Below are 19576 nucleotides of genomic sequence, written 5' to 3' on the forward strand. Positions count from 1 at the left end.
TCACTGTACGCTGCACAGAGCGGCGGAAGTGCCAGTGTCCTGGCGTCTGTTAGTCGTTATTCTGGGGGGTCAGCACCCCACCCCTGCGTTGTTCAAGGGTCACCTGTGGCGAATTGATTTGCAGAGTGATATCACCTTGTTTTTAAAATACTAAAAGACTTCGGAAATTAGAAAATGGCTCACACAGTGGAGATCTGTAACTTAACCTACCCAGAGATGACGAAATACTTGTATTTTTCTAGTCCTTTATGTGTATTTACATGTGCTGACACATTTAGTTTGAAATCATGTGATTTTAGGTAATGCCATTATGTAACCCCCTCACCTCCTAAACATTTCATCGCTTTAACAATCTTGGAAAAACTCCATTCTGGGTACATTCTGTGAGGATTGACTAATTTTAGCCAGTTTCCTGATGTTGGGTACTTAGTTGCTTTGTCCAGGAAAATTTTTTTAGCTATTTATAAATAACCTGTGACCATTCTATGTTTTCTGATATTCTTGGGGTCTTTTTTTTTTTAAGGTCTTAATACTTTTATCATTGTTTCCCGGAGGTTTCAAAGGACAGTGTTTCAAGTAACCATGTGAATGATTTTCCATTTGATTGTTACCTCATAGTTTGCTGATTTATGCAAATTGAGAGAGTAAAGTTTGTGTTCGACAGCTAGAGGCTGCCCGTTTAATGGATGTTTTCTGCGCTTCCTTCACAGGCGTGGCCTGCAGGGGTGATGCTGTGGAGCCAGAGCCTGTCCACTTGACTTTGATCTAGGTGTCGCTCTGAAACCTTTGTAGACTCAGCGTTCCGCTTTCTCCATTGATGCTCCTGCCCTTTTTCTGGTGTCTGGGTGTTTCTTCCAGGGATTGTAGCGGGGAAGGGAGGTGACACTCTGACTCGGTCCTCTTGCCCTAACGCTCTCAAATTTGTCATTGAATGTGTCCATGTGTCAGTGGCTGTCGGGGACACATTCTTCTGCTCTCAGTGATTGTAGTTATGACATGTCTGACTTCCAGTCCTAGTCCCGCCCCCCCCTCCTCAGGAGCTCAGCTCTGCAGACCAGGGACATCTGCAGTGATTCTCCGAATGGAACTTTATGCCATTCAGTGTCTGGAGCGGGAGAAGGACCCAGATGAACAACCAACCAACCCCTGGATCAAACCGGACACCTGGGGCCAGTCGGCCTGCGTGTTGGAGTTAGAGTGAGGTCAGCAGAGGCTGAGCTCAGGGTATGTAGTCGTGTGAGTTACGGGGACCCGTGGGCGGTGTCACGGAGACAACTCTGCGTGCGCTGCCAGTCTGACACCTGCATTGCCACCAGTGCGCATGCTCGACCGTGACGCGCAGTGATGGTCGGGGGTGCAGGGAACTCACTGCCCATTGGTATCGGGTGACAAAGCGCAGTGACGGTCGGGGTACAGGGGACTCACTGCCCATTGGTATCAGGTGACAAAGCGCAGTGACGGTCGGGGTACAGGGGACTCACTGCCCATTGGTATCGGGTGACAAAGCGCAGTGACAGTCGGGGGTGCAGGGGACTCACTGCCCATTGGTATCAGGTGACAAAGCGCAGAGACAGTCGGGGGTACAGGGGACTCACTGCCCATTGGTATCGGGTGACAAAGCGCAGTGACGGTCGGGGTACAGGGGACTCACTGCCCATTGGTATCAGGTGACAAAGCGCAGTGACGGTCGGGGGTACAGGGGACTCACTGCCCATTGGTATTGGGTGACAACGTGCAGTGACGGTCGGGGTGAAGGGGACTCACTGCCCATTGGTATCGGGTGACAACGTGCAGTGACGGTCGGGGGTGCAGGGGACTCACTGCCCATTGGTATCGGGTGACAACGTGCAGTGACGGTCGGGGGTGAAAGGGACTCACTGCCCATTGGTATCGGGTGACAAAGCGCAGTGACGGTCGGGGTGAAGGGGACTCACTGCCCATTGGTATCAGGTGACAAAGCGCAGTGACGGTCGGGGGTGAAGGGGACTCACTGCCCATTGGTATCGGGTGACAACGTGCAGTGACGGTCGGGGTGAAGGGGACTCACTGCCCATTGGTATCAGGTGACAAAGCGCAGTGACGGTCGGGGGTGAAGGGGACTCACTGCCCATTGGTATCGGGTGACAACACGCAGTGTGACGGTCGGGGTGCAGGGGACTCACTGCCCATTGGTATCGGGTGACAACGCGCAGTGTGACGGTCGGGGTGCAGGGGACTCACTGCCCATTGGTATCGGGTGACAATGCGCAGTGTGACGGTCAGGGTGCAGGGGACTCACTGCCCATTGGTATCAGGTGACAACGTGCAGTGACGGTCGGGGTGCAGGGGACTCACTGCCCATTGGTATCACGTGAAAATGGTGAACGGTTTGGATACAGATAGTGGTGATGGCTGCACAATATTGAGAATGTAGTTTCTGTCCCTGATTATAACTGTAACATGGTTAAAATGGTAAATTGTGTTGTTTTGCTGCAATAAAAGAGAGTAAGTGAACAAAAAAGCTAAATTAGAAGCAGTGCTGGAGAAACGGGTCAGACAGTTGGTGTCATGTGCAGCCCGTCTTCCCTGAACTCAAGTGCAGGCTGCGGGCACTGGGAGAGCCGTCCCGCGCCGGGTGTGGGGGACGCTGGTGGGTGGGAACCGCGCCCCGGGCGGCTGGACAAGCAGGCCGTCTCCCCTCCCCGAGGCAGTCGGGTCCCCTGGTGCCTCCCACCGGCCACAGCGGGCTCTGGACTGGGACTTGTCCTCCCAGAACCTCAGACCTTCCTAGCGGGTCTGAGCGCAGCCTCTGGTAACTCGCAGACCCCTCCCCCGAGGAATCCCCAGTGTCCTAGAGCTGGTCTCACAGCTTGAAACGAGTCCTGAAGCCCATCACTAGACACTGTCCGAAGCTGTTTAGCTCTGCAGGCTGGCCATCTTCATGAGCACATGACTGGACCGCAGCCTGCGTTTACCGGTACGGACAGCTAGGACCCAGGACGTCGCCCAGCCTGACCCCTGGTGCCCACTCCCTGGTGAGCTATGGGAGGAGAGGACCAAAGGGAGATGGCAGGGGTCAGGACAGCGAGCCCTCCTCCGGGGACCGGGCCTTCTGGGGTGACGGACGTCCAGGGCCAGCGTGTTCGCGGGCTGGGTGCGAACATGCTGCTCTGCCTGCCCCGTCGCGACGCTGCTTCCCTCCGCCGGAGGGGCCCGTGCTGGCTGTGGAGGCCGCACAGCTCACTCGCCTGGCCACGGCGTGTGCGGGGCCCACAGCCACGGGGCCGCGGTGTGACTCCCCAGGGCGCGGTGGCCGGGGGACCGACCTTCCTCACGGGTCCCGGGGCACCGGCAGGCTGCCGCCAGCGCTCTGCGTTTCGGGGGCAGTGACGATGCCATGAAAACGAAAGAATTTAATCGTTACACTTTATTAAATTAACGTTTCTATAATAAACATGAGCCACCGTTTGGGTGAGTTTCGTGACTGCTGCGATTATGTTCACGAGCGAAGGGATGTTTTGCTAACTCGACTGTTGTGAAAGGTCCACCCTGCAGTACCTGGGGCACTGCAGAGCTCAGGGTCCTGAGACGCTGAGCCGAGCCTACAGCTTGCTGTTTAAGAGACCAGGTCTGGCCTTGACGGCGAAGCCGCCGTCGAAAGCGGCGTTAAGGACCTCGTCCAGGCAGCTGGCGGTGATGAAGCTGAGATCCTGCCGCACGTGGCCCGGGATTTCTTCAAGGTCTTTCTCGTTCCTCTGAGGAATGATGATCCGCTTCAGCCCTGCTCTGTGTGCGGCCAGCACTTTGTCCTTGATCCCGCCCACCTGGGAGGAAGGACGAGTTACTGGGGCTGTGGAAGAAAGCCCGCCCCCCCTTGAACACAGCGCATCATCTTCCGTTCTGCGCACCATGAGCTAGGAAAGCTACTAAAAAGGTTAGCAAATCGTGAGTTGTTTTCATTGCAGTTGGTGTTACATTAGATCTTTCCGCGGGGGGAGTTTAGTCTGCTGCCGGGCGGCACCTCTCCTGAACACGGTTCCTGTCTGTGCTGCGAAGGTCTGCACCCCCAGCCTGCGCTGCAGCCACAGCTCGTCCTGGGCGGACTCGGGAAGCTGTGCTGTCTGACCAGACTCCGTCCCTACAGAGCTCAGCTGGGTGCCGGGGCCGCCGTGCCACCAGTGAAGACAGGTCCCCGCCACCTCGGCTCTGTGCTTTGACAGATGTCCACAAAACTAAAAGACACAGACACGGAGGCTAAACAACATGGTACTAAATAATGAATGGTTAATGAATTCAAGGAGGAACTCAAAAGACACCTTGAAACAAATGAAAATGAGAACACAATCCAAAATCTACAGGACACGACAAAAGCAATCCTAAGAGGGAAATTCATAGCATTACAGGCCTACCTCAAGTAAGACAAACCTCAATCTAACTTTACACCTAAAGGAACTCGAAAAAGAACAACAAAGTCCAAAGTGAATGGAAGAAAGAAAAAGATCAGAGCAGAAATAAATGGAAAATAAAAAAATTAAAGTACAAAACATCAATGAAACCAAGAATGGTTCTCTGAAAAGATAAACAAGACTGATACACCTTTAACCAAACTCTTCAAGAAAAAAAGAGTGAGGACCCAAAGAAAATCAGAAACGAAAGAGAAGTACCAACTGACACCATAGAAATACAAGGATTATAAGAAAATATCATGTATGCCAATAAATTGGACAGTCTGGACCAAATGGATAAATTCCTAAAAACATACAATCTTCCAAAACGGAATCAGAGGATCTGAATAGACAATTACAACTAGTGAAATTGAAGCAGTAATAAAAAAAACTCCCAACAAACACAAGTCCTGGACTGGATGGCTTTACAGGTGAATTTTGCCACATATTCAAAAAGAACTGACACCTGTCCTTCTCAAACTGTTCCAAAATGCTCAAGAGGAGGGAAGACCCTGAAGCACATTTTACGGGGCAGCATCATCCTAATTCCAAAACCAGGTAAAGACACTACAAAGAAAGAAAATTACAGACCAGTACTGATGAACACAGATGCTAAAACATCCTCCACAAAATATTAGCAAACCAGATCCAGCAATATATTTAAAAGTCTACACACCATGACCAAATGGGATTTATTCTGGGGATGCGAAGTCGATACAATATCCACAAATCAGTAAATGTGATATACCACATAAAGGATTTACAATGGAATGTCCATACTACCTAAAGCAATCTACAGATTCAATGCAATCAAGATAGTTCTGGCAGATTTCACAGAACTAGAACTAATATTCCAAAAATGTATACGGAACCACAAAAGACCCCGAAGAGCCAGCGTTCACTGAGAACGAAGAACCAAGTTGGAGGAGTCGTGTGACCCGGTAGGAAAGTCTTCACAAGCCACGGGAACCAAAGCAGCGGCAGCGGCTGGTCTGCTCACCGCACCCACTGCTGTCCTCTTCCAGGGCTCCCCAGGCCCTGCAGAGAGCAGGTGGATGGAGCCCCCGCGTGCACGGCGGACAGGGCGGTGCGGCACGGAGCTGGATGGGCTTCCCCTGCACGCCTGGGTCACTGGCGAGACGGGGGAGGGCTCTCTCCTCGGGGGTCCACAAGTCACTAGGATGGAACCGTTCTCCTGCCCGGGAAGGCCCTTCGAGCTGAAGACAGCCGGAGGGAGGTCCCAGTGCTCGCTGGACGATCTGTCCTCGTCCAGTGTCTGTCACTAGACCCCTGTGAGTCAGATGCTGGATCTGCCAGACTGAATTTTTTTTAATAACTTGGCCTCTGCTCGGAGCCGGACGGGTGGGCGGCCGCTGGGCCGAAGACGCCCGCGATGCCCTGGCTTTTCTCCCGCCTCCTTCCTGCTCCTGGGCTAAGCTCCTTCCAGGTTCCAGCTGGGAAGGCTGCCTCCCTCCAGCCCTGTGACCAGGACACTTCTAGCTCCCAGAAGCTGGCTGAACTGCCAACATCGACTCCCCCCTTTTTGCGGGTCAGAATGTTTCCCCTTTGTTCCTCCATCAGTCCGCCCACTCCTTGACCTGGGAAAGCAGGCCAGGTCGGGAAGCCCGAGCTCGTCTGCTCTAGGGCACAGCTGGCATTGCTGCCGCCCCTCCCTCCCTCCCTCCCTCCCAGGCGCCAGGCGAGGGAAGGAGGCCGCTGCCAGAGCAGACCCGGCGTGTTGTGGCGGACGGGCCTAGACCCTGACCTGCTTGTGCCGAGCACGGGTCTTCATCGGTGCGTCCGTGGCCTGACGACCTGCCTACTATCACTCGTCAAGTGGAGAGACTCCCAGAGCACAGGACACTCCGCCCCTCATCTGCTATGACCCGCCGCAGCGCTGTGCACGGGACACTCCGTCCCCTCATCTGCTATGACCCGCCGCAGCGCTGTGCACGGGCGCAGGCGACCGTGGCTTCACGCCTACCCTCCCGGGCCATGTCTCTGTCAGTGTTGCTATGAGCTAAGATATGGGCCCAGGTGTGCAGCTTTTTTTCAAAAGTTAGCAACTGCACATGGTGAGTCTTGACCGCCGTTGCTATTTTACAGTGCTCTCTTTTTTCTGATCCTCACCCGAGGATATTTTTCCATTTATCTTCAGATAGAGTGCAGGGAGAGAGAGAGAAACATCGATGTGAGAGAGACACATCAACTGGCTGCCTCCTGCATGACCCCGACCAGGGCTGGGGACCAACCGCAACCGAGGCACGTGCCCTTGACGGGAATCGAACCTGCGACTCACTGGTCCCCAGGCCGACGCTCTAACCACTGAGCAACCGGCCAGGGCTGCAGTGCTCATTTTCCTGCAGATCTACCAGCTCGAGCAATCTCATTACCTGTAGGGCAGGTGGCCTCCCAGGAGGGCCCGGCGGTAAGAGCTGCGCTTACAGTTTCCCAGTAGCTCCTCCCCTATTTAATTGTTGTTGCTCCTCACCTGAGAATATTTTCCCATTGATTTTTAGATAGAGCGGAAGAGAGGGACGGAGGGAGGGAGAGTGAGAGAGAGAGACACACACATCGATTGGGTGCTTCCCACATGACCCCAACCAGGGCTGGGGATCCAACCTGTGACCCTTTGGGCCTCAGGCTGACACTAACCACGGAGCAACACTAGCCAGGACAACTCCTATATTATTTTTTCTGTTGATTTTTTTTAGAGTGAGGAAGGGAGAAAGATTGAAACGTGGATGTGAAACAGAAACATTGATCTGCTGCCTCCTGCACGCCCCCTACTGGGGATCGAGCCCAAACCCGGGCCGGTGCTCACAGTCCCTGGGAGGACGCTCAGTCCACTGAGCCACACCGGCGCTCTCTGGTCCTGTTTTATGCCTGTGCTGTGTAGTTAACACTGTGCTAACTGGAGCAGACCTTCACCTAAGTAGCTGATACTACTGACGACAAGACTGATTCGTTTCCCTTAGCAAGTCCTCGTTCTTAGTAGAAGAAACATAGGAAGAACTGTTTTGTTTTTGAATTTGATCAAAACTTAAAAATATGAATTATAGCTATTTTAAAACTAAGATATTCATAGGAAGAAAGCAAACCACTATTTTAAATTTAAATACAACTATTAAAAACTCCACAGTAACAGGCAAGGCATCTGCACAGCAGCTCGCACTCACGGGCAGAACCAGGCCGCGCAGCGTGATCTCCCCGGTCATGGCCACGTCCGAGCGCACCAGCTGCCCGCTGAACAGGGAAGCGAGGCAGGTCACGATGGTGACCCCCGCGGACGGCCCGTCTTTTGTGACGGCTCCAGCTGGGAAGTGCAGGTGGATGTCTGTGTTGTCGAGAAGATCGAAACTTCCAGAAGCTTTACAAGGGAAAAATAGGATTTCAGTGTAGAAAAATTAAACCTGTTTTCTTTTTCTCTTAAAAGAGAAAATCAAAGCAATGAAAAAACAGAATGTTTTGGGTGAAGGACTCTTTCAGAACATTACTAGACAGCGCGGCCCGAGTGGGGTCTGGAAGAGCCGCGCCTTCTGTTCCGAGTGGGAGTAAAACAAAACAGACGGCCCTGAGGTGGGAGCTGGTGTCTCCAGGGCTCCAGGACCAGAGTCCGCCAGCTGACCCACAGCGCGTCCAGTCCCAGCCGTGGCCCGAGAGGCTGTGCGCTGCAGGCCCCGGGTCCCGGCCGTGGTCCGAGAGGCTGTGGGCTGCAGGCCCCGGGTCCCGGCCGTGGCCCGAGAGGCTGTGGGCTGCAGGCCTCGGCCCCGCGTGCCCCCCGCTGGCGCCTGCGCGCTCACCGGTAGTCAGGTGGAACCTCTTGGCGTTGCTGCGGAGCCAGCTGATGGCGAGGTGGGCGGACTCCTTCATGACGTCCCCCAGCTGGCCGGTCAGCGTCAGCTGGCCCTCGCCCTCCATTCGGCTCGCCTCCACGAACATGATCTCCCCGCCTAAGGGCGTCCACGCCAGCCCTATGGCCACTCCCGGCTGACTCAGGCGCTCAGACACCTGCAGAGTGGAGGAGGGTAGGCAGCGAAGAGCTCAGGCTGGCCGGGCTGACGGACCCGCCCCAGGACCCCTGCTCTGCACAGACTGGGGGTCACACTTAACGACTGGCTGGCGTTCTGCCTGGAGAAAGCGGAGCTTCCTCTGTGCATTTATCAGAAGTCGTTCTGCCCTAGGAGAACTGAGCTGGGCTCCCTAGGGCACATCGTACACATCCCCTCATCTTCGGGGCACACCCACTGTCACCACCAGGCTGCGCTATCTGTAGAGACTCCAGACCCCGACTTCCTGTGCTCCCGTGCCTGTCTCAGAACGCAGAGCCCTCGTAACCCGCATTCAGGAAGTGTGCGCTCCGGGGCGCGGACGGTGCACGTCGGACCCCTCAGGTTCCCTTCTCTGCTCCTCTGCTGTTACTGCGACAGACACGAAGCCCACTTCCTGGGGCCCACGCCCTCCCCGGGCGCTCACTGCCGTGGCAGACGGCGTCACTCCCGGGGTCGGGCCTCGCTGAGGAGCCAAACCGGTGAACAGAGCAAGTCATGAAACAGCAACAGTGGAAAGCAGTCCTAAGGACTGTCCCTCTGGGCCGCCACACCTGTGCCGCAGACGCTGCCGGGTCAGGGCGCTGAGCCGTCCCCCAGCCATCCTGAAGCCAGACCGCCGCGGGCCCCGCGCGGAGCAGCCGGCTGGCACTGAGCTGCTAGGCACGGGGCTCAGCTGCTGGCGCCCACTCCTTTCCCGAGGGGAGCAGGTGGGGGAAATTCTGATCTCCATGATTTCTCCAAAGTGCCGGGTGGCAGCATGGAAGCTTCTAGGCTGCAGGACACGGGAGAGCAGCTCCGGGCCCTGTCTGGGGCTGGGACAGGGGTGAGGAGGGGCCGGCAGGTGCCTGGGACCCGGTAACTCTGTGGCCTTCTTTCCAGGACAATAGGCCCCACGTAAACGCAGCCCCGTGTGGTTGGCTGCCCGCAGTGTCCCCCTGCTCACGCCCCTGCCTTGTCACACAGCAGCTGTCCCTCAGCTCTGTGCCGAGACCCTCAGCCCGGACGGCTTGGACGGCTCCCTCAGCTCCGTGCCGAGGCCCTCAGCCCGGACGGCTCCCTCAGCTCTGTGCCCAGACCCTCAGCCCAGACCCTCAGCCCGGACGGCTCCCTCAGCTCCGTGCCCAGACCCTCAGCCCGGACGGCTCCCTCAGCTCCGTGCCCAGACCCTCAGCCCGGACGGCTCCCTCAGCTCCGTGCCCAGACCCTCAGCCCGGACGGCTCCCTGAGCTCTGTGCCGAGGCCCTCAGCCCGGACGGCTCCCTCAGCTCCGTGCCCAGACCCTCAGCCCGGACGGCATGGACACAGGATTTCCAGTCGTGGATGTTTCGGTAGCATGTGCGGAGGGAGGGCAGGTCCCGTTCCCCTCGGAGGGTGCTGGAGCCCCTGGCCCCAGGGCAGTACCAGAGAGCCCCAGCCTGGCCTGAGGGGCACCGCTGAGGCCCTGGCGTGCGGAGACCGGGCGGGCGGGCAGGTGCTCACTACCATGGCGCCGCTGGGCATGGGGGCGTCTGCACTCTGCCGGCCCCCGCACCTGGCTTTGCCTGAGAGGCTGGCACGCCGAGGAGGACTCCTGGACTCCACCGCGGGGGTGAGAGGCAGTCTGCCCAGGATGCTCTCCGCCTCCCCGACAGCTCACCCACCACGAGCACTCTGCACACGCACCGGCTTTGCTGGCTGTGCGGCCCTGCGGACCGTGCCCTGCGAGAGCCCAGCGTTCCTGCCCGTCTCCATCGTCCACCCACCATCCTTTCCCGGACGTCCCAGTCTGGGTGCCAGCTCCCCCTCCCGCAGCGTCCCGCTCGCCTGGGTCCTCCGGACCCGCAGATGTTTCTACTTGGAGATGGTCTCCTTCGGCGTTGCCACGGCCACGCCGTCCTGCACCGCCCTCAGCCACAGCTCTGAAGAGCTGCCCACTGATTCCACCTCCGCCCTCCCCTCCCCTGTCCACGGCCACCAGCCACCGCTCCCTGCCAGCCCACACTGGCAGCAAACACGGGCTCTCCTGAGCCAGCAGCTCGTCCCTCTCAGCCCGTCTCCCTGATCCCAGTGCTCCCAGGTACCTGCCCTTCCCCCTGTGGGGACCTCAGCAGCGCGGGGGCTCTAACTGTGCTGTGCTTCCTGCCAACTCGAGTCTGCACCTCCGCCTAGGTCTGTGCTCTGACCCCAGACCTGCAGTCCACATGCCTGCACGCGGGTGCCTCCACCTCCCCTCGTCCCCCACCCACCTGTCCCTCTCCCCGGCGGGACCTCAGCAAGTCTGGCAGGTCCCGCTCGGACGCAGACATGGCAGCTGCCGGCTCAGGGCCGCTGTCCACCCCTCCCAGCGCTGACCTCTCTCCTGATCTGCCCGGCCGCTTCTCTGCTGGTGAGACTCTGGAGTGACAGGCCCTGCCCCTCCACTTTCGGGGTAACACAGACATTTAAGCCAAAGAGGGTCCCTAACACCACCCTGGGAACATGCGGCCTGTGTCCCAGGACTCCTGCCCACGCTCTCCCTGCACGAAGGACAAACCTGGTCCGGGGAGCTGTCCCAGAGCAGAGGACCTGCTCGGGGCCGCCCGTGTCCTGCGTCAGCAGCACCGGACCGGGAGCCTGTACCAAACCCCAAGCACGGCCTGAGACTAAGACAAAAGCCCCCCGCGCACCAGTCCGGCTTCTCCCCGCCCGTAAGCACTGCAGAGAGCGGAGGTCTCCTCACGGTGCGCCTCACCTCCATCTCGTACATCGGGGGCCCCAGGATGTCCTTCAGGGCGTGGAAGTCGATCAGAATTGGCATCTCTGGGGGGAGGGCCAAGTCGGCAGTGTCACTGAGGGACTCGCGTTTCGTGTCTTCTAAGATGTGTTCCCTGCTCCCTGAGAGAGAAAACTGTATTTAGAAACTCAGACTTGCCGGCCGACGACTCAGTGGCAGTAAGTGAGGCAGAGGCAGGGACGTCACCCGTCCAGCCCCTGGGCACCTGGGACTCGGGGTGCAGCCGGTGCGCGAGGGCCCGTGCGTCCCTGTCCCCAGGGAAGGGTGCTCCAGGAGGCAGGTCCTCGCCTGCCTTCTCTCTGAGGTTATGCTCCTGGGACAAGGACAGGGTGCTGCCCCGCCTTCAGAGGCCGGGGGGCGAAGGGCTGATGCAGCTGTCAGGTCGGCAGACCCCAAACTGTCCATCCCCTCTTCAGGGGAGTCCCACCAAGGGTCCTGGTAGGCAACATGAACTTGAAAACGACGCAACCCATATAAGCAATGCCTCTTGCACACACAGCTCAACTCCAAGACGACCATTTTCCAGTAGCAATAAATCCAACGGCAGTGCCGGGCGACAGGGCCTGACCCTCGCCCTGCCGTCCAGCTCCCGCGCGGTCCGAGAAGTGCTGAGGATACGCTCGCTCTGACCTTTGTCACACAGCCTTCCTGCGGGAAGCGATGAGGGCATGTCTGATACACAACGTGGATAATCACACGCACCTCGCACTGCACACCTGAACAGACTCTAGTTTGGCTACGGTTCTTCCATTCCGAACAAACCCCCTTCCTTCCAAAACTGATGACTGGCTGCGTTTAATGACATCAGCCCCTGCACAAGACCTAGGAGCATCCCCGAGTGAGGCCTGCAGCCGGGTGTGCACCCAGGGCGCCTCCGGACGGGCCGTGACGCTGGGACCGCACGGACAGCGGGCCACTTCCTGCCGCCTGCCGCCTGCCGCGGTGGGGCCACCTCTCGCTGCCTGTCTCCACACGGCTCTTGTGAGAATCGGCCTTGTCCCCTGATCCTTCAGAGTTCCGCTCTCGATTCTAGAAAGTCTTACTGATCGTCCCACCTTCCTACAGCACCGTCCGCCGGAGCCTGCAGCCGCGGGGCTGTCAGCTGTGGGCAGAGACGTCTGTCCACCGCCTGCCTCGGCTGCGGCGGGGCAAGGTCGCAGGTGGTCGGCTCGGCTCCGTGAGATCTCGGAGCAGGACAGGAAGCGGGTGTCACTGTTCCCCCAACACCAGTGCACAGAGGGGCACTCCCTGCTCGGTCACTGCACCCTGAGGTCCCTGGACGTCAGCCGGTGCAGGGAAGGGCTGTGGGCTTCTCCAGCCCAATGTGCTTTGTGGGGGGTTTTCTGAGCCCCGACTACGCTGCCAGCTCGGACTCCACTGTCACGGGAGGAAGGGAAGCGGGCGGGTGGAAGCCAACCTGTTATGTGACCAGTGCTTCAGGACCTCGAGCCCCTCCAAGGGGAGAGGTCAACTCAGAGCTACGAGCGGGGGGAGGGGCAGGAGAGCGGCGTCTGATGTACAGAGGTGGCCGCTTTCTCCAGGTATCGGACGCAGCAGCTGTGTCGGGAACATGCAACAGACAGGACGAGGCCGCGCTGCAAAATGCCCCGTCACCAGAACACAGCCTGGGAACTGGAGTGTGAGTCAAGGGGAGGGCGGCTGGCTGCGAGGACGGACACACAGGCAGATGGCCGTCCTCGGGCCAGGCCACAGAGCCGTGAGGAGCTCACCTCCCGACCTGACGTGGGCCCTGCTCGACCCTCCTCCGGGGATGACACGTCTCCTTCCAGGACCTTCTCTCGGGCTACAACAGCGGCTTTTAACAAACCGTCAGTACGCATATGAAAAAATGATTATTTCGCCAAGAAGCAGGGAAGTTTAATTAAAAGCAGGACACCATTTTCTGGTTACCAAAGTAAAGTAACTAGTAAACAAGAAATAACAAACAGCAAAGTGGAAGAAAGTGAAGATCTCAAATGCTGTTGCTTGTGAAACTATAAATTGGTTTGATTTTTCAGGAAAGTCATCTGTCAATATTTAGAGTACTATTTAAGCCCTGAACGGTTTGACTCAGCGGTCAGAGCACTGGCCCGTAGACCAGTGAGACCCGGGTTCGATTCTGGCCAAGGGCACATACCTCGGTTGCAGTTTGTCCCCGGCCCTGGTCCGGGGCGCACAGGAGGCAACCAGTCGATGTGTCCCTCTCGCATCGATGTTTCTCTCTCTCTCCCTCCCACTCTATCTGAAGATAAATGCAAAAATATCCTTGGGTGAGGATTAAAAAAAAAGAGAGTACTACTTAATACAGACTTCTAAGACTCACCTGTCTTGCTCCATCACCCCTTATTTTTTTTCTCATCTGTAAAATGGGCCTAAAAACACCCATTATGTAGAGTTCTGAGAGGACTAAAAGAGTAAATCCATGTAGAATGCTCAGAATATTGTCTAGCCCAAAGCAGGAACTTGATAAACAATGACCCTTCCTGCCCGAGTTGTCACAATAGCCAACTAATTTGGTCCCTCTCCCCAGCATTCCTACTATCCATTTCATTCACACCTGTAAAGGAATCTTTTAAAAATCACTGCTGTGTTGCCCTGGCCAGTTTGACTCAGCAGTTGGAACATTGGCCCACGGACCAAAGAGTCTCGGGTTGGATTCTGGTTGGGGGAACATACCTTGGCTGCGGTTCGATCCTTGTTCTGGTCGAGGTTGTGTGGGAGGCAGCTAATTGATGTGTCTCTCTCACGTCGATATTTCTCTCTCTCTCTCCTCTTCCCACTCTGTCTGAGGATAGATGGATGAATATCCTTAGGTGAGGATAAAAAAAAAAAAAAAATTCATAGCCCTGGCCAATTTGGCTCAGTGGTTAGAGTGTTGGCCCGAGGACCAATGAGGCTCGAGTTCAATTCCAGTCAAGGGTACGTACCTCGATTCTGATTCGTCCCCAGCCCTGATTGGGGTTGTGCGGGAGGCAGCCACTCAATGTGTCCCTCTCATATCAATGTTTCTCTCTCCCTCTCTCTCTCTCTCTCTCTCTCTCTCTCTCTCTCCCTCCCACTCTATCTGAGCAAAAATGGAAGACTATCTTTGGGTGAGGATTAAAAAAAAAATAAACAAAAATAAAAATAAATAAATATAAAAATCACTGCTGTGACTATATCATTTCTAGTCTTAAATATCTTCAATAGTTTTTTTCATCGCAAATTCCTAACTTCTAAGAGTTGCATTTGAGATCTACCTCAATATAGTGTCAACTTACATTTTTTTAAAAATTATTTTTTAAAATTCTCACCAGAGGAAATATTTTTGATTTTATTTTTATTTTTTAATCCTCACTCGAGGATATTTTTTTTCCATTTTTATCTTCAGATGGGGGGGGGGGGCAGAGAGAGAAAGAGAGAGAGAGAGAGAGAGAGAGAGACATCAATGTGAGAGGGACACATCGATTGGTTGCCCCCCATACGACCCTGACCAGGGCCGGGACCAAATCACTACCGAGGTATGTGCTCTTGACCGAAATTGAACCCACAACTGTTTGGTCCGCAGGCTGATACTCTACCGTTGGGCCAAACCTGCCAGGGTGTTTTGTTAATTTTAGAGAGAGAGGAAGGGGGAGAGAGAGAGAGAGAGAGAGAGAGAGAGAGAGAGAGAAATGTTAAGAAAGAAACCTCGATCAGCTGCTTTCCATACATTCCCTGACTGGGGATTGAACTGGAAACGCAGGTATGTGCCCGACCGGGAATTGAACTGGCGACCTTTTGGTGCACTGGATGGCGCTCCAACCAATGGAGCCACCCAGCTGGGGCTCAATTACATTTCTAGTTGTATCTCCCACTGTCCTGGAAGGCCTTCCCGGCTGGAGCAGGAGCCACCACCCAAACTGATATCTATGCAGCACAGTCTTGGGTAAGAAGCTGGGCCCTAGATTCCTCGTTGGCAAAGTGAAAGTGACGAGATGACCTCTGACCTTTCCATCTCATTGCATCTTGTGCCTTACACAGAACAGGTATTCAACTGTGGTCTCCCGAGTTAAACTGAATTTGGGCTATTTGATTTTTAAATCTTAATAACATCTGTGGACAACTGACAAATCACCAAAATACTTAATCATGACTTGGATTTGCCAAAAAATTACTCAGTTTTTAACAATGCTGACTTTGGCAAGTAAACAATATTTTTCATCAGTGAACATTAATCATATAACAAAATTATTACTAAATGATTAAAAATTTTCTTGAAAGTTGCACCCCATCACCCTGGGCTCCTGCAGATGGCCTGCTGGCCTGGACTGCGTGCTCGGTGTAGGAGGAGGGTGACCTGCAGCATTAACAGCGTGAGCCAACGGAGAACACTGCTTACATCTTCACTCTTCAGCACGCGAGTATGTATACATGGAGCCAGACCCGTTCAGGCACGGAGACAAAGACTGGTATGGCTGCAGTTATAACAATGACTAAGGTTTTTTTCTTTTCCCTAAACCGAGTCTACTGTAAAAATCAAGCTGAGATGCTGAGATTATTAGTGGCTTTGTTATTTCTTACATGATAGTAGAAGTATGTGCCCCAGAGCCAAACTGACCAGGGATACAATGTATCTGAGAGCCTCCTCTTGGGAAGGCAGAAAGAGAAAAACAAAGTATCTACAAAACAAATCAGAAAAACTTGAATGTTTCCAACTGAATAATCTGAGATGTCAGTTTCAGGCTAACCCTTTCCAGAAAGCCATGCTCCTGGCCAGGGAAAGTGTGCTAAGTGCAGCCAGGGCTCCTGCCCAGGGCTGCCAGGCTCCTGTGCCGCAGACCGTCAGTCTGTTCTCAAAGGAACGAGCTGTAATGGAGAAATCTGGGGATCAAATGCCCAGACAAACCTTCATACTAGCAAGAAAATCTTTGAAGTTCTCTATGCCAATATTTTCTTCATTATTTTGGGGATGATAAAACAACCTTAACATTATCAAATACAATTTTTTTCTTTCTTTTTTTATCCTCACCTGAGGACATTTTTTTGTTCAGATAGAGTGGGAGAGAGAGAGAGGAAGAAAGAGAGAGAGAAATATTGACGTGAAAGGGACACATCGAATGGCTGCCACCCGCACGACCCAAACAGGGCCGGAGACAAACCGCAACTGAGGTACGTGCCCTTAGTGGGAACCGAACCCGGGTCTCTCAGGACTGCAGGCCAACGTTCTAACCGCTGAGCCAAACCAGTAGGGTCCAAATACAATTTCTTTTAAGTTTACCTACTAAACATTTCTATTACATAGTAACTACTGAGATAGAAATGGACATTATGACTGTGACCATTTCTCAATTTTAGTAATAGTTATCCATAAAAATCAAGAACATAAAAAAAGCATCTAGAAAACATCTATTTATCCATCCAAATTAATTCTGAGATGTAAGCAAATGACCATTTTGTCTCCATTTACCAAAAGCAGTTTTAAAAACCTACAATATTTATAATAAATAAAATGAAGCTTTCAATGATCAATTAATTCAGTGACTCCATAGCACTTTAATTATCCTACACGTAAAAATTATTTGTATCTCTTCCTCCCCCAGTGGACTGCACAGTTGTGAGTTCTCTTCCATCAGCTTCCCAGAATCCAGTCTAGACCCTGGCGCACGTAAGTACTCAGTCAATGCTAACTCACTGATGAAATGAATCAATGTTACACAAGAGCCCAAGACCTGGGCCCCTAACAGTCCCACACCAGGGAACTCACACCTGCCTTCCAGCAGGTTCTCTGCATTAATAAACCTCATTTCCAGTGTTAGAGATTCGGACAGTAGTCTTGGAGAATTATTTTGATTAGCAGTTAAAGTGCAGAGGCCATTTGTAATATTAAAAAGTACTGTTTTATTCTCTCTCAACCGAAAAGGCTGGCTTCCACGAGAATGACAATGACATCCAAAGGCCACTGCTCTCCTATGGGATCATTAAATGGGACAATGACTCTTCCGCTGGGCTTTGCCTTCACTGCAATGCAGCTCCCTCTGGTCTACGCGGGCGAATCACTCTCTCACGCCAGGCCGACGAGGGAACGGTCAGTGACCATGTCAGGAAAAGTACTTGCTGCATCTTCACGCCATGGGCAATGTACACCAATATGGTATTTTCATCTCAACACTAGCACACCACTTGATTTCAGATGTTTGGACACACATATGCTGCCTAATATCCCTACAAATGCAAAGGATTTAGTGCAGAAAGTCTCATCCCTAGATTTAATCGTCTCATAACCTTGGTTTTCTCTAACAGAACCCACAAACCCCCAAAGCTTTAGAACTGGCAAGCCAGGTCCCTTGGAACTGAAACTCTCTCATGTCCATGTTCCTCAGCTGCTAACCTTAGTTCCTTTGACTCTTGGAAGAGTTTATTTATCCTGAACCACTAATACAATAAAAAAGAAGATAAGCGTGAACAAATGAAGCAAGACTTTAAATACTGGAAATGCAAAACTTCTGAGCCCTGTCTGTGCAGCCTGGCCCTCCTAACACTTTAGCTCGAGTCTGGTGGGTGGGCGTTCAGGGCACACGCCAGTGCAGGCCTCGCGAAGTCCTCTGATGATCACGTGGCTCCGTGCTGACGGCTACACTGCCACGGCCTTTCCCTTCGTCAGTCCGTGGGAGTACGTGGAAGCTCAAAGTTGTGCTGCTTACAGATCAGGCACACCATCAACACCCAACACCGAGACTCGTCACTGTGCTCAGGACTCCCTCCAGCAGACACGGCATCTCTGCAGAACGGAGCTCTGACTCCTGGGGATCGCAACGGTCCAAAACCAACAGCATCTGCCTGCGGTTCTGGGCTCAGAGGTGCACACACAAACTACTCTGTTTTGTTCTAACTCTAGCCAGAAAGGAAGATAAGGGATTTAAGTTAAAATGTTTGAGGAATTTTGTATGTAACTGGAATCAAGTAATAGAAAATTACAATTATCCTTGCTTAACTGAAAACAGCCCGCATGGTTTTTATGTCCACAAACAAAACAAACGAGAGTATCAACAAAATCCACATTAAGAGCTGACAAATAGAGGTCATTTCCACTGTTGTTAAAGAATCATTCCTTTGCTGTGGGTCTTATTACACGTTTCCCTCCCGAAGGCCCACAAACTGCTCTTCTTGTTTCTGAAATTTGCACCCTCTATTAACAAGTCAAACCATAGGTTTTCTTTAGAACTCAAAATATTTCAACTCTTTGAAATGGGGTTTGTATTGATAGAAATGATATGTATAAAAACTTCCTTTAAAATAAAATTTAAAAACCTGTGAGCCAGCCTTCAAGACGGGCCCCCGTGACCCCGACTCCCGGGGTCTGCAGGCTGTGCGGGCCCCCTCTCGCTGTGCCGCGCTGTCGCGCTGTGTGACCACCAGGGCACGGCTGCTGGCTTGGCTGTTTCGCCCTCTCACGGAGACTCCGGGAGCCAGCAGCCGGGCTGTGAGCCCGGGAGCGCCCTGCGTGGTGCACAGCTGAAGGTCTGGCGAGCGAGGCACCGGGGCTGCTAACAAGCATGTCAGTGAGCCTGGAAGCTGGTCCCTAGGTGACCCTTCAGCTGGCAGCTCGGCTGGACCCTCGCGAGGTCTTGAGCAGAACTGCCGGCTGAGCTGCTCCTGGCCCGGCCCGGAGAACGTGAGAGGACACTGCTGGTTACATGCTGCCACCGAGCGCGCGAGGGGCGCTGTGTTACCCAGCACGAGTGCGCCCCTGTGAAACCCAAAGTCAGGAGACGGACCGGCCACAGGTACCAGGCAGCGCCAAGGAAAAAGATTTCAGTGAAAGGCGACACAGGCTGAGCTCCCTTCCTCAGAGGACAGCAGGGAGCACTTCCCACTGACACAAGACAGGCAGCCGCAGAGCAGGGGGAAGGGCCAGAGAGCAGCCGGGAAGGGCCGGAGAGCAGGGGGAAGGGCCGAGAGCAGGGGGAAGGGCCGAGAGCAGGGGGAAGGGCCGGAGAGCAGGGGGAAGGGCCGGAGAGCAGGGGGAAGGGCCGGAGAGCAGCGGGGAAGGGCCGAGAGCAGCCGGGAAGGGCCGCAGAGCAGCGGGGAAGGGCCGGAGAGCAGGGGGAAGGGCCGAGAGCAGCGGGGAAGGGCCGCAGAGCAGCGGGGAAGGGCAGGAGAGCAGGGGGAAGGGCCGAGAGCAGGGGGAAGGGCCGGAGGGCAGCCGGGAAGGGCCCTAGAGCAGGGGGAAGGGCCGGAGAGCAGGGGGAAGGGCCGAGAGCAGGGGGAAGGGCCGCAGAGCAGCGGGGAAGGGGGCCCGAGAGCAGCGGGAAGGCCGAGAGCAGCGGGGAAGGGCCGCAGAGCAGCGGGAAGGGCCGCAGAGCAGCGGGGAAGGGCCGCAGAGCAGG

General features: G+C 54.6%; 1 protein-coding gene across 1 annotated transcript in view; it reads right to left on the minus strand.

The window, feature by feature from the left end:
- Positions 1–3420: 3420 nt before the first annotated feature.
- The window catches only part of LONP2 (lon peptidase 2, peroxisomal), a 61851-nt gene continuing 45695 nt past the window's right edge, over positions 3421–19576 (minus strand). The window contains exons 12-15 of the mRNA XM_036275125.1: positions 11187–11329; positions 8228–8435; positions 7604–7794; positions 3421–3803 (exon numbers count right to left, since the gene is read on the minus strand). Of these exons, the coding sequence (XP_036131018.1) occupies positions 3582–3803; positions 7604–7794; positions 8228–8435; positions 11187–11329 (764 nt within the window). The 3' untranslated portion in view covers positions 3421–3581. The remainder of the gene's footprint in view (positions 3804–7603; positions 7795–8227; positions 8436–11186; positions 11330–19576) is intronic.

Source organism: Molossus molossus, unplaced genomic scaffold (assembly GCF_014108415.1).
Source record: "Molossus molossus isolate mMolMol1 unplaced genomic scaffold, mMolMol1.p scaffold_m16_p_21, whole genome shotgun sequence".
Classification (NCBI taxonomy): Eukaryota; Metazoa; Chordata; class Mammalia; order Chiroptera; family Molossidae; genus Molossus; species Molossus molossus.